This window comes from Pinus tabuliformis, chromosome 8 (genome assembly GCF_031772625.1).
Source record: "Pinus tabuliformis cultivar Carrire ecotype Pingquan chromosome 8, CPIR1, whole genome shotgun sequence".
In the NCBI taxonomy this organism is placed as follows: Eukaryota; Viridiplantae; Streptophyta; class Pinopsida; order Pinales; family Pinaceae; genus Pinus; species Pinus tabuliformis.
In genome coordinates, this window is record NC_142294.1 from 1,290,240,874 (window position 1) to 1,290,255,755 (window position 14,882).

Sequence of the window (14,882 nt, forward strand, 5' to 3'; positions counted from 1 at the left end):
GCGCAGTAATATTCCCTTAGCGAAGTACCTTCCTGGAGAGTAGTTTATAGTTCTGTGCCCACTTTCAACTACAGGTGGCACTAAAACTTCCTCCCCTTCACTTTTTAGTGTGAAGCTCTAGGGACATAGTCGTCCCTGTATATCTTCAATCTACTACCATTCACTCGCCCTGGAATCAACTGACCATTCAAGTTTGCGAGTTAAAAAACACCCCCATCTGAAATTTTATTGACGATATATGGCCCCAACCAATGTGTTTTGAATTTTCCCAAGAACTTCACGAACTTACTGTCATATAATAATACAAGACCCCCTTCTCAAAATATCTTCTTTTTTATATGCATGTCTTGCCAACCTTTCTCCCTTTCTTTTTTCACCGCTTGATGGAATCCTGCTATGAATCTATCTTCTTCCAAAGCTAGTATATGCGACATTATTTCCTTCATCATGTCGGGGTCTACCATATTTGTGGCAGCTGCAATTCTCAAACTTGGCACAATTTATTCCATAGGCATAACTAGTTCTTGTCCACATACCAACCTGGAAGGTTCCTTCTTAGTCAATTTCTTTCATGTTGTTATGTATACCCACAATACCGCTGGAATCCTCAAGTCCCAGTCATCTTTGTTTATGTTTCACACCTTCGTCAATGCATTCTCCATTATCTTATTGAAATCTTCCACTATCTCATTTTCCTGAGGATGATAGGGAGTGCTCTTCTGATAGTGAACCTGAAATTCCTCAGTTAGTTCTTCAATCGTCTTATTCAAAAAATGTGTACCTTGGTCGCTCATCAAGATCATCGGACAACCAAATCTAGCCAATATATATTTGAAAATGAACTCCGCAACGGTTTTTGCGCTGCAATACTTCACCAGTTTCACCTCAGCCCACCTTGTCAAAAAATCAGTCGCGATGATGATATATCTTGCACCAGTCCTTTTCCCCGACGGGTTGATAGGTCCAACAAAGTCAATTGCCCATTTATCAAAAGCTTGCAAATTCACCTACAATACTAGTGCCATTTCATCTCTTCTAGATGGCTTTCATGTCCTTTGACATACATCACATGCTTGACAAAATTCTTTTGCATCCTTATGCATTGTAGTCCACCATAACCCGACTCTCAAAATATTCTACACATTGGCTTTTCCTGCATAATGCCCACCCATGACTCCTGCATGAGCTTTGATCCCTATATTTACCTTCCTTATTTGCAATCGCTTCGTTATATCAGGCATCTCTATCTCGGGTCCATTTACTTCACAATGTCCCTTTAACTCTTTGATATCAACGTTGCGAGGATCTTCGTCCTCTTCTGCAGTGAGATTATAACATTCTATCACATTTCGTACCTGTGTAGCCCAATCAGGTTGCCAAATAACCGGAAATTCATTTTCAAAAATCTTTTTCTTAACTATATCCAGAGATGCATCTATATGTGGATAGTCATCCTCAAATATTAATGTCATCAAAAATCCATCCACCCAACTAGCAGTACCATGTTGAAGCTCGGTTTCCAGATACCAATTCTAAGGGATTGTCTCTAAGGTATAGATGAAGCCATGCACCCATTCTTTTCACAGAATTTATCCCCAAGCTACCATATAGAGTTGTATGTGGTCTCTAGGATCATTCTGGACATCATACTTGTTTGTGAACTTTGTTTCTACTTGTCCAAATCTTACCCACATCAACCTCCTACATTTTTTCCAATCTCCTATATTCTTCTTATGAGTACTCCACCATCTAGCAGGAGTAGCTAACAGTCTCTGACATTTTGGTACCTATCTTTCATAATCTTTAAAGAAAGTATTTACATCACCCAAACCATCATAGAAAGGTAAATCACATACCTCAGTTGTCATGTAGCGCACTACTTTAGTGATCCTTGCACATCACCTTCTAGACACTTCATGCAATCTATTTTGCTAGTTCTCCAATTCCTCTTCTGAATCTGAGGTGTAGGAACTATCATTCTCCCAAGTCAGCTTTCCATCTGTAGCAGGATTGATCCATTCTTCTTCCTTTGTTGTGATCTGATAGATATTATCAACATCATCCATGTTATATTCTTCTTTAACAGGCTTTGTATACCTTGGTCCTTCCGATGGATCCAATGGAACAATAACCCTCATATTATCTCTCTCGAATATCATTTTCCTTTCTTTAGATTAATTATAGACATGTTAGCAAATGCCCAATCCAATCCAAGAAACGCTGGGTAAGAATTACTATCATCTACTATCTCAATATCTTCTAAGTCAATGGTAGTGTGCACTCTGTCAATGTCAACTGTGGCATTACATAACCTTCCTAGGAGTAAGATTTTTTGTTGATTTTCCATATTTAGCTTGATAACGGACTGTTGCAGCTTCAGCTTACCCGTCGATTCCCAAGTTTTCCTCAGCAAGACATTGGCATCAGATCCCAGATCCAAGATAACCTGATACATGTCATATTCTACAATTTGCGTTGTAAGACTCATTTTTTTCCCATTCTCTTCTTGTGTCTATGCAGATTATTTACTGCATGCATCTTTCTCTGCGGTACGTCCTTATAAGAACAAGATTCTATTAGCTCTTGTAATTCCTCCACAACCTTCTGATTCCTTAATAGCTTCATGCAGGTATGTAGAAAAGACTTCAAGATATTCAAATCTACATCCTGTGTCGCAACAGGTACTATCTCGCAATTATCATTCTGAGTCTACTACGCGATATAGGTTGAGGTCCCATCATCCATAAAACTTCACCTCACCTCCATTAATGCAAGATTTTCCTTTAGGATATCAAATGCAGGAGCTTTTTCAGTGGTTTTCCTTATCCACGTAGCTTCAGCATTCTTTTTCCCTTCGGCCTTATTATTCCCATTGCATGGTTGATCTTCTCTTGGCTCAGCAGTCATCATTTAGACATTTGTTGCAAGATGCTGGTTTCTTTTCTCCTGAATCTTTACAATAAGGACAAAGCATTCTTCTATCACATGATCAAAATACTTATAGTAATTGTAGGTTTTCATGGGGTTCTGAAAATCTCTTGCGAAGTGTCCCACCTGTCCACAGTTATAACATATAGTCTAGAAACGTCCTTGACCAACTCCTCCTCCTCATCCCCATACTCGTCCTTGAAATCCTCTTGGACCAGCGTGTCGGCCTTGCTCCTTGTGTGTATGTCATTCAGCATGTAGTCTATAACTATGAGTAGTGCGCTCCATCATTAAGTCATAACTTTGGTAATTTTTCTCATCATGGCCTACTGATCTACAGAAGTTACAAAACAACTGCTTCAAGGTATGTATCTATTTCTGTAACACGTAGCGATATTCAAAGCGATGTTGACCTCGCATTCTATAGATCTCGCACCATAGACACAAGTTTATTGGATTAGGCGCTCCACTTGCAATATAATCTTTGAACACAGGGCATTGGTCCTTATAATGACCTTCTTCTTTGGATTGTGTACAACACACTTCTGTTCTGTCTGGTCTAACTTCTTTACCCTTCTTCAGATTATGCAATTCCAGGGTCAACGTAGCTAGCTGATTTTTTATCTGTTGTACTACTACGTGAGTATCTCTAACCGGTGAAGCTTCTAGATTCATTGCAATCTCCAATGCTTCAGCTTGCGTCGCAATCTTCTGCTACATCAATGGTAACCTAATATGTGGTAGTACCGCGGCTATGAACCATTGTTTATGCTGCTGTGGGGGTATCTCAAATCTCACTTGACCCATCAACACCTTGAATCATTGATCCAACTCCCACACAGATTCAGTCACTACCTGTTTAATTTGTTTCATCTATGTGATGCACTGTGACTATGACTTTGGCTTCTTGAACTCTGCTACCAATGTGTTCTTAATTTCATCAAATGTAGCATTTGTATTACTCACAGAGTATTTCATAGACCATGTCAGCGTCTCTCCCGTAGCAACATGACGAGTTGTGCCTTCTTTACATCATCATTATTAATTTGTCTCATTGTACATACTACATCAACTACGAACCAAAACTGGTTAGGGTACTCTGATATCAGTCCTTTAAAGATAGGTAGCTTAATGTCATCATCCATTCTTCTTCTCAGGGGCCTAGGTGGGGGGTGAGGGGGTGGAGGTTTAGGGGAACTATGGGGAGCGAGATGGGGTGTGGGGGGGGGTGGATGGATGGAGAATCCCAAAGACACCCTAATTCTTCTCAATTCTTGACTTCGACGTGCCTTCAAGATGGAGAGGGGAATATTGCGGGGTTGTATGGTTACTTCTTTCTTCTTCACTCTTAGGTCCTAACAGAGGGCTATAGTCAGTCTCAATATAGTTCTTTGGCTCTGTTCTATATCACTTTCCACTTCATGTAGCTCCTGGTTCCAACTTATTTCTTCTTTGCCCAAACATTAATCTGATTGCATCCGCAAAACCCCCTTTTCACACAATAACATCTTAATCTAGAGCTTCAGAGAATTTAATAAATTATCACATGGGGCTTTGAAGAATATTCTTTCAGCTTCTCTATAGGGCATGATCTCGTCAATCATGAAATCAATGATAAATCCTCCCAAAATTCTATCGATCCAGAAATCAATAACCCTTGAGATATTGTTATTGATTCTCTTGAACCGTCGTATCAAATGAAGGTTCCACTCCTTAGGTTCTTCACCTTTGAAACAAGTCTTATGCTCAACTAACTTAGACATCCACTAAAGCAATTCAATGTGGAACAAACCAAAAAAAATCTCATATTGATCTTCAAAGATATATCTTTGCAACTAAGCTTCAGTTGATAAACACAGGTTTTTGTTCTATTTTTCTGAAAATTCTCTTTCTTTCTATTCGACCCACTCCTGGAGTTGTTTCTTCGATGGATGGTAAAACATATCCCTTAAGCAGATCCCAGTCCCAGCAATGGAACCATTTGTTGATCTTAGGGGGCTTGACCCAGGTTCAGAGTGTTGTGCGCATCAAGAAAACCCTCAACTACTGGCCCTTTCGGCAATGACCTACAAGTTGATCGCAATCTCACCTGAAGCAGTTATAGGAGACTATATAACCAGGCTTTTGCAACCGAAGGGATATCGGCACAGTGGCACATGTATTTAATTCTATTCTATATTGATCTTATAACTTCGCATGCATAAGAAATTCACGTAGATGATTAAGTTAACATAATTACATTAAACCCATAAACTCTAACAGATAACAGTATATCTTATAGTTCTTCACATAATTTAGTGTAAAACATACATAATGATACTAACAACAACAAATACTGAACATAGAAAGATATATAGTTCTTCACCAAAACTTCTTCTCCAGTAATATAAATCTTCAGTACATATAAATCTTTGGCCTGTGCACCCAACTACAGGTGATCTGTGCACTCAGTTGTAGATTCTTCCAGGCCTCCGCGCACTCAGCTGTGGAGCCTTCCCCAAAATTATAAATGCAAATACATAGATTCAATTCACTTATGATGATATGACATGACATGATATGGCATCATTCGATTACAAAGTAATACATATCTTTAAATACATTTCATTTTTACAAAAACCATGGTCCACATACCATGGATCCACAAAACAAGGACTAATCCCTGATACTCGTTACAAAATAAGGGCATTGTCCCATCCCCAAAGCCCTAAAATACCATGTGATGAATATATCTTCCCCAGATCTATGTGATCTGCTCCTTTTGCGGGGTCCTTTACCCAAAACTTAGACCAAGTTGGGCCATGCCCAACATCCAAATACACTTATGTGTACTCGAAATTGTCCAACAATCCATTCTTTTAAAAATGGCAACACACGACACTCAACATATATATAATGGTACCTTGTATCCAAATTAATACACTCTAGCCAAGATACATAACAAATTAATCATAAAAGCATATGTTGCATGTATGTTGTATGCATAGAAATAAAATAAAATAAAACATATGATTTTTAGGTGCCAGTCACCATGCTGCGCCCTGCATACAAATATAAAAAACCATAAAAACATATGATGCCTCTATACAAATATAAAAAATCATATTAGTATTGGTACAAGCTAGATGGTACAACAATATAAAAAATCATATTAGTACTAGTACAAGCTAGATGGTATAACAATAGTAAGAAAAAAATATAATATAATGAGTGGGGATGGTCATATAGTTGTAAAAGAAAATTTATTTTTGGCTAGGAAATACATTCCATTGTATTCACCATAGGAAACAATCACCATTGTTTCAAGGAAGCACTAGAATCAGACCCTGGAAATTGAATACAAATGTGTTAAAACATCCTCAATTATAAAAAAAATAACATATTCAAGGAGAGGTATAAGAAAATGCATAGATGTAAATGACATATCAATATCTAAAAGAGTAGTGGAATATCTAGAATACCATTAATCAAATTTTCATTTAAATGTAAATTTTAGAATCTATCCCTTGTACATTGGCACTCATTGTAGAATGGTGCCCATATTGAAGACAAGTGGTACCCATATTGAAGACAAGATACATGTACATTTGTAGGGGGAAATTAAATAGGGGGTTTAATCTCACCCCTCAAGCCTATTTTTCAGAAACAATAACATGGAAAATGAGAAATGGACAAGTTTAAATGTAATAAATCTATTCAAATTATATACATGGTGACCTTTCTTGGTGCGTCTCCAAGTTGCCTCCATGTTGTAAACAAATGGTAGGTCATAACGAAAAATTTAAGTATAGGTAAAAATGAATATTCATTCTCATAACAAAGGATGACATCATCACAAAATGATGAAAAGAAAGATATGCTTTCAAGATACCTAAAATGATTAGTTTGGTAAATGGAGGTATATTTCAGTGTCCAAGGATAAAAGGATGAGGAAAAACCATACTTTTCTAGGATAAAAATGATTGTTCATGCATTAGAATAGTTGGAGAGCTATATGCAATCCCCAAAATAGAAAAATAAAGCCCCATTGGCTTCTTGGGATGAGTTCAAAACACTGTTGAAAAATAAGTTTTATCCCATCAACACTATCAAGAGGAACATCAGATTAAATGTAAACACTTCACCAAAGTGATAAACAAAATTTCCAAGACTAAGAAACATACCACTATGTTAAACAATAATCTAGGAGACCGACACGTAGTGATGAAACACCGAGGAGGCTTATGTGGCTACGTAAAAAAGGAACTAGCCTTCTTCGAGGTAAAGAAAAATGATGATCTCTATAAGAAGACCATTTTTATTGATGGTAGGGACAGGAAACCAGCACAAGATGGAGTAATGGGAAACACAAAAGGAATGCACCCAACAACAAAATGACATGAGCAGTCTAGGGAAAACTTCCAGTGTTACTAAGTTGAAGGATAGAAGTGAGAATCATTTCAAAAATTGTGGTATATATGAGAATTGTAAGACTAAATTCTTGAAATTTCATCCTAAAAATCAAGAGAATGCATCAAGAAAATATATCACCAATATTTAGGGACAATAATCAAAATGTGACTCCAATCCAGTTGTGAAGATGGCTTGTATGAGCATGAAGAAACCACCAACTAATGAGGATAAGTTTGAAAAACTCAGTGCTAAGAGAGAGCAATTGTTCTAAATCCATATTAAAATGAAAATTTTGAAGAAGGTCACAACATTTTTCCCAATAAAGTAAGAATATTATGATCTCATAGGCGCTAGTGAAAAATTTGGGATTTAATATCGACAAACATCCAGAATATTGTTCATTGCAATGGTTCTGCAAGATAATTATGTTCAAATTTGGCGTATCATTTTATTTCATTGATAAAGTAAGATGTGATGTAGTCACATTATATTTCTTCAAGGTATCCTTTTGCAAAACTTTTGTGGGTTAGAAATTCCATACACATGAAATGATTGAATAAATATACGTTCATTAAAGATGGAAATCCATTCCAAGTTAATGCCTATAAAGGTAAGCAAAAAAAACCTGTGGTTTCAACCAATGAAGCCAAGATATCAATCAATCCAAGAAAACAACTTGTAATAATAGTTATCAAACTTCATGATAATCAGGCTGAGAACCAAGTCTTCAATATTATTTTTCGTCCAAAGAGCGAGTTGAAACATGAAATGTGTCTTCAAATAGAGTTTTTCCTCCAGAAAGAAGTGGAGCATGGAACACCACTAACACACAAGTAAATTGAATTATTATGGAACCAAGAACATTCAAATTAAGGATTGATCTATAACAAATCTAGCAAAGAAGAAACCAGCAACATGACCCTCTCCAAATGTAGTGGAAAAATAAGCATGGTCAATAAGGCACATTAGCAACATATTGTTGTATAGTTTCACATTTATTGAAAAAAGTACTAACCTATTCCAAACTATGGAAAGTACATTAATGTTATGATAACGAATAATCCATAACATCTACAACAAAATATTTAGAACAAAAAACAAGAGTATTACCAATGGTCTCTTCTACTTTGTATAGGCAAAAACAAGGTCTTCTACTATCAATCACAATAATATAGCAAGCTTGAATGTTCAAGCTGCCACGTTATAGACTAAATTTCTCACAACCTCATCCATTTCAATAATATGCAGAGTAAAATAAAATGAAAAGATAAGAATACTAGAATCTTCCTTTATGAAGCACAATGGAGCCTTGATTCTAAAATACATTTCCATACATTCCCCCTCTTCCAACTAGCACTCCCATGTCTGCATAAGGATTGTATGTGCATCAAGGATTTATCAAATTTACATAGCATATAACCACTACTTGATCTTAAAACCGTATGATATTCATAGAAGGATGAAAGGTATCTATCATAATAAATGTGAATGCAATACATTTCATATTCTCAAACACAAGTGAAGTCTCTTCTTTGGCTGGTGTTTTTGAAGTTCAATTAGTCACAAGCTCATCCCAAATCAGTATACCTCTTCATGTTACATCTCCAATGACTGAGACATAAATAAACTTTCAGTTAGTTATAGATGTGACTGTTTCGCCAATGTTTGGGGAAAACTGGAGGAAATGAAATGTTGAGATAATTTTTTTATGGAATGTTTTATCTATACATAACTCATTATAAGGAAGATGTAGTTTCAGATGTATGCTTGAAATACATCTTAGTTGTTCTTAAATTGGAAGAAAAGATAAATTAGCTTCCAACAAAGTACATAATTTGAAGAGCCCACGACAAGTATTTAATGATATGACTCATTTTTCTTTAATGTTTTGCAAGTTATAAATAAATTGTAGTGCAAGCTACATAAATTGAAGTCATGAATTATTTTGTGTGCATCACACAATCAAGCTATTTTCCAACATTACAACCAAATTGACGTATTTTTCTAAACTTTTGATCATAAAGTATTCAACTCTTATTACTCAAAAATATTTCTGAGTCAATAGCCCAACAACCAAAGAAACATAATCATGAAAAGGATAAAGATGCCTAAGGGAAAAATAGGTTAGACCACTATGGGTTGGATTGTTCTTGAATTTTCCTTTCCTTATTCATCCATCCTTGTACATTACATTGATGAAAACTTTATTGAATCAACCCTTGAACTAGGATTACTTATAAGTTTGGGTTTATATTTGACTAAATAACTATAATTTCTTAATTTGGATCCAAACATACAAACATAAAAATAAATAAAAATCATACGTTTTGGTTTATCCCATGTTGGTCGGTAATTGATACTATTCAATTCTCTGTCTTACTCCTTGATATGGATTTAAATTACCTATGGGTAAAGGTTTACATGGATTTGTGTTATTGTTATTCCCAATATTCCATATCATTATCCATGTCTCAATACTTTGAGACAATCAACAACTAGAGGTTTCGTGACTAGAACTTGGGGTTCAAACACTTCGTAAAGTCGTCACCGGAGTATACAAGTAATAGTCAAGAAACCTATTTGGCTCCACATTAATCGAAGGCTAAAATTTTGCTACAGGAAGATTTCTTGATGGAGATGATAAAAGTGTATGTATCAAAGATAGGGATAAAGAACAAGGCCCTCCAAAACACCAAGTGGAAAGAAATCCAAACCAGAGAAAACTGATGAAAGTGATGAAAAAGGGGAAATCTAAATTTTGCACAAAATCCTTAACAACCCTTAATATCCACTAAGGATTACAATTAAATCTCTAGCAACAAGTAAGGCATTGAGGATAACTCTGAGATATTAGTTGATTTGTCCTAATCTCCAACTACCTAAATACACCAGCCCCTTTGGCAAAATTACTCCTCTTTATCAATGTGAACTTATTCCTATCTCCTTAATGTTGAGATTTTTAAGGTGGAGACACAAAAAAAGGAATGCATTGGCTGCTACTAACACCACTACTAATACTTTTGCTATTTTTTGCTACAAACAAAACCATAGAAATGAAAATGGGAAATAATTTCATATAAAACAAGTATTCATAGAAATTATGTATCATTACATAAGACATATTGCCAAACTAGTTGAGTGCACAAAGATGAATTACATGGTTAATATATTAATTAGTGTAGAAATATGGTGATAGAATTACAACTACTCAAGAAATTTAATCTAAATCAAGAGACACAATTCTACTCTACTGTTCTACAAAAATTAGTTCACAATTTAGAACATTTGCAAACATGCATCAATCACATACATAAGTACATAGATTAATCAAATGAATAGATAATGTATTACAATTTATTTCTTTCTCTAAGCTCAACCTACAATTGAATAACCTTTCTCTCTTCTCAATGAGAAGCTCTGACCTTGACTTAGTAAATTTTTTCCTTAGCTTAAGCTCCTATTTCCTTGTTCAAATCTTGAGGAATTAGGCCCCTATTTTTTAGGATTTTTCCGTCAATTGATTGCACAATTCCCAAGGTTGGATCTATGAATTCATGCAACACCTGTACACTCAAGTCTAGTCTACAACTGATGTTACATAGCCTTGAAATCTCCACCATAGTTGGGGAACTCAAATTCTCTACATGCACTAGTTATTTTTGGTTGATTGATTAGTTAACTAGATGATCACTGAGTTAGATTGTTGTCCCACTACACAACTAACCTCCAACTAGTTCTATCAATAGTTAGAACTAGTTTAATTGAATACAACTAGCAATAACTAAACCGATATGCTACAAACTAGCAATCACACATGCATAAATGAACTCCAAGCCCTCTAACTTGAATTTACTGAGCTAGATGAGTGACAAGAGTTATGTCACCTCCGTTAACTACCTCCAATTTGTATGTTGATGTGGAATTTTGAATTTTCTCAATTTGACCAAGGCAAAGTCAAATTGATACTTTCTTGCTACACTTCTCAACGCTCCCACTTAGCAAGAAAATGATTTTCAACCACTGCTATCATGCACCTGTGGAATTCAAACTTCCCTCTTGACAAAGCCTTTTTCAAGATGTCAACATCTTTTTCCTTTATCAGAATGTATTGTAGCAACATTATCCTCCTCTACACATAGTCCCTTAAATGATGATACAAGATATCTATATGCTTGGATCAATCGTGAAATACTATATTCTCAAAGAGCTTAATGTAACTCTGATTATCACCCTAGATCATGGTTGGGTCCATCTCCTGAACAAATAGTCCCACAAGTATCTTTCTCATCTAGATCACCTCACATGTTGCTTCACTTGCAACCATGTATTCAACTTTTGCTGAGTTGAGAACCAAGAACCTCTTCTTCCTGTTGTACAAGGAAATTGTTGCAAACCCAACACTAAGAATTCCACCTGATTTACTCTTTTGGTCGGATGGACTCCCTGCCCAATCTACACCTATGAAGCCACACAACTTCACTCCCTTTTCCTGTTTGTGCCATAATCCATACTGGGTAGTGCCTCTGAGGTACCATAAGGCATGTTTTGCTGCCTTCCAATACAATTTGGTCGGACTAACCATAGCTTGGCTCAGCTAGTTGATTTCATAGTCGTGTGTTCACAAGATAAATCAGTGAACCCACTAGTTTTTGATAAATGCTAGCATCAACCTCTTCACCTAAAGTGGCATTCTCCTTCCTCCAGTTTGTCGCTAGAGGTGTCTCCATGGGATTACAACTCTCCATGTGAAATTTTTGTAGTATATCAGTGGCATACCTGCCTTGAGACACAAACAATTCCCTGTAACCTTGCCATACTTCTAGCCTGAGGAAGTAGTGCATGAGACCCATGTCTTTCATATCAAACTCCCTTGCTAGGTCCTCCTTGTATATTTTCTTGTAGTTTCAACATCTCATGTAATGTACTAAAACATAAGACAAGAATCTACTCTACTCTTTAGCAAAAGCCAATGATCGATGAAAACAATAATCAGCAAGAGGAAGAACATCAATGGCACATAACACAATATTTCTTTGGGGAAAGTAATTTCTCAAAACCCCGATTATCTATATTACATTAATTATAAATAAAAGATGAAAATACAATGCTTGTTCTCACTAGAACAATCCCCGCCCAAGTATAATCAACTCTCTACTCACAAGCTAGTTGAAGTGAAACCTTAGCCTATTCTGCTGCTCTTCAAGCCCCTATTTCCTTACACAATTCCGAAGAGGATCATCCCATATTTAATTTGAAAATCCTTCTTCCAAAATTGCGCAATCCAAACTTAGGTCCATAACTAATTGCATGCATGATCTGTACAACTCGGAAAATCATAAAATTGATGGTACATTGTCCATGCACTCTATTCTCAACTAGGTCTTTCTCTAAACTGACATTCATGAGTTTCTCTTGAGTGAATCTCCATTTAGCTGGAGTATTATTGAGGATGCACCAACTCACTAGTAGACCTGTACTAGTTCCACAAATAGTTAGAACTAGTTTAACTGTTTATAACTCAATCAAACTGAGTTATTTAATTTCAACTCAAATAAACCCAATCTAGACCCCTAAAATTTAGGGATCACACTTACATTATTTTAGATAGGCTTCCAACTCAAAATTACTAATTTAACTATGTCAACTTACATTAGTTAACTATTACAAGTTTCTATGAGAAAAGAATTACAATTTAATTCACAATTTAATTCAAGTAAAAATTAAATTGGAATTTCTAGATGTTATTTTTAACATTTCTTGTTGCTATTTTCCACACCCCTCTCAAAAAGAAAGGAATTCAACTCTATCCTGATCCTGAACCTTTGGAATGTTCTGCATGCAATACTTCTCTCTTGTTAGAAAATTATATATTACAGAGCAATGGAACACATAAAATATTGCATAAATATAAACACAGAAAATGCTAAAACAAGAGAGACACAGATATATGTGGTTCACCCAGTTTCGGCTACGTCCACGGAGAAACAACCAGTCCTTCTTTTTATATTATCCAGCAAACTGAAGAGATACAACCTACAACAGATCCGCTGTAACACCATCTTCTCTCTCAATCTCCTCTCTCTTCCTCACTCAGAATACAGATCTACATAGATGCAATACAACTCCCTCATATATAGTGAGGGGTTTCCTTCTAGGGAAAAAAACCTAGGTTAAACATAACTTCTACTGTCAGATCATCCTCCTAATGAACGGCCGAAATTGACTAGAAATTACTAGACTTTTACAAGGCAACTTTACATCTATTTTTAGCTTCGGGGGACCGCTGGCCCTCGGACCCCCCAGCCGGGGGGGGGGGTCAGCCCCCTCGAACCCCCGCGAGGGGGACAAGTCCCCCCCGCACCCCCCCGCGTGGAGGGGTGTACAGTCTTCCTAGGGTATACATCCGGTTGAGACCTTTGAATACAGAAGATAATCAGGCTCCACAGCCAACAATCTCCCACTTGGAGACTGATTATAGCAACTCCACTGCTTCTTCATTTTCTAGAAAATGACTCCACTTTGGACTTAACTATTTCTCATCTTCTTCATCATACTTGAAGACCAATTGAAACTGATCAGATTCTCAGTTTCTCCCTGATTACAACTTTTCTTAACATATCTGCAGGATTCTGGCTAGTGTGTATCTTTTCTAGCTTCAACTGTCCATCTTCCAATGCTGACCATATGAAATGGTACTTGAGCTGTATATGATTAGTCTTGGAATGAAATGTAGAGTTCTTTGCGAGATGTATGGCACTCTGGCTGTCACTGTATAACCTGCCCAACTCCTGCTTCTTACCCAATTCATCCAGAAACCTTTGTAACCAAATCATTTCTTTACTAGCCTCTGTAGCAGCAACATACTCTGCTTCTGTTGTTGAAAGTTCAACAACACTTTGGATTTTTGAAACCCAACTAACAGCTATTCCACCTACAGTAAATACATATCCTGTAGTGCTCCTCCTATTATCTCTGTCACCTACCATATCTTCATCAACATATCCCTGTAGAGCAATGTTTGAACCACCAAATCATAATGCTTGATTTGTGGTACCTCTCAAATACCTGAGAATCCACTTCACCGCCATCCAATGTTCTTTTCCTGGATTGTTCATGTACCTGCTTACAACTCCCACTGCATGTGCAATATTAGGCCTTGTGTAGACCATTGCATACATTAAGCTTCCAATTGTTGATGCATATGGAACTTTAGACATATGAGCCATTTCTTCATGAGTCTTAGGAAACGCCTCCTTACTTAATTTGAAATGGCTAGCCAAAGGTATACTAACTGGTTTTGTGTTCTACATATTAAACCTTTTCAACAACTTTTCTATGTACTCACTTTGAGACAATGTTAATTTGTGATTCTTCCTATCTCTAGTTATTCTCATACCAAGGATTTGTTTTGCAGCACCCAAATCCTTCATTACAAATGAGTTTGCCAATTTCCTTTTGAGCACATTTATTTCCTGCATGTTAGAACCTGCAACAAGCATGTTATCTACATACAATAATAATATAATATAGCTACCATCATTTTGCCTTTTGAGATAAACACA

The 14,882-nt window shown here is 36.3% G+C and overlaps 1 protein-coding gene across 1 annotated transcript in view; it reads left to right on the forward strand.

Annotated features, from left to right (window-relative positions):
* The first annotated feature begins 2,196 nt into the window (after window positions 1-2,196).
* The window catches only part of LOC149240176 (G-type lectin S-receptor-like serine/threonine-protein kinase At2g19130), an 86,245-nt gene continuing 73,559 nt past the window's right edge, over window positions 2,197-14,882 (forward strand). The window contains exons 1-2 of the mRNA XM_089370092.1: window positions 2,197-2,224; window positions 2,521-2,629. Coding sequence (XP_089226218.1) covers window positions 2,197-2,224; window positions 2,521-2,629 — 137 coding nt within the window. The remainder of the gene's footprint in view (window positions 2,225-2,520; window positions 2,630-14,882) is intronic.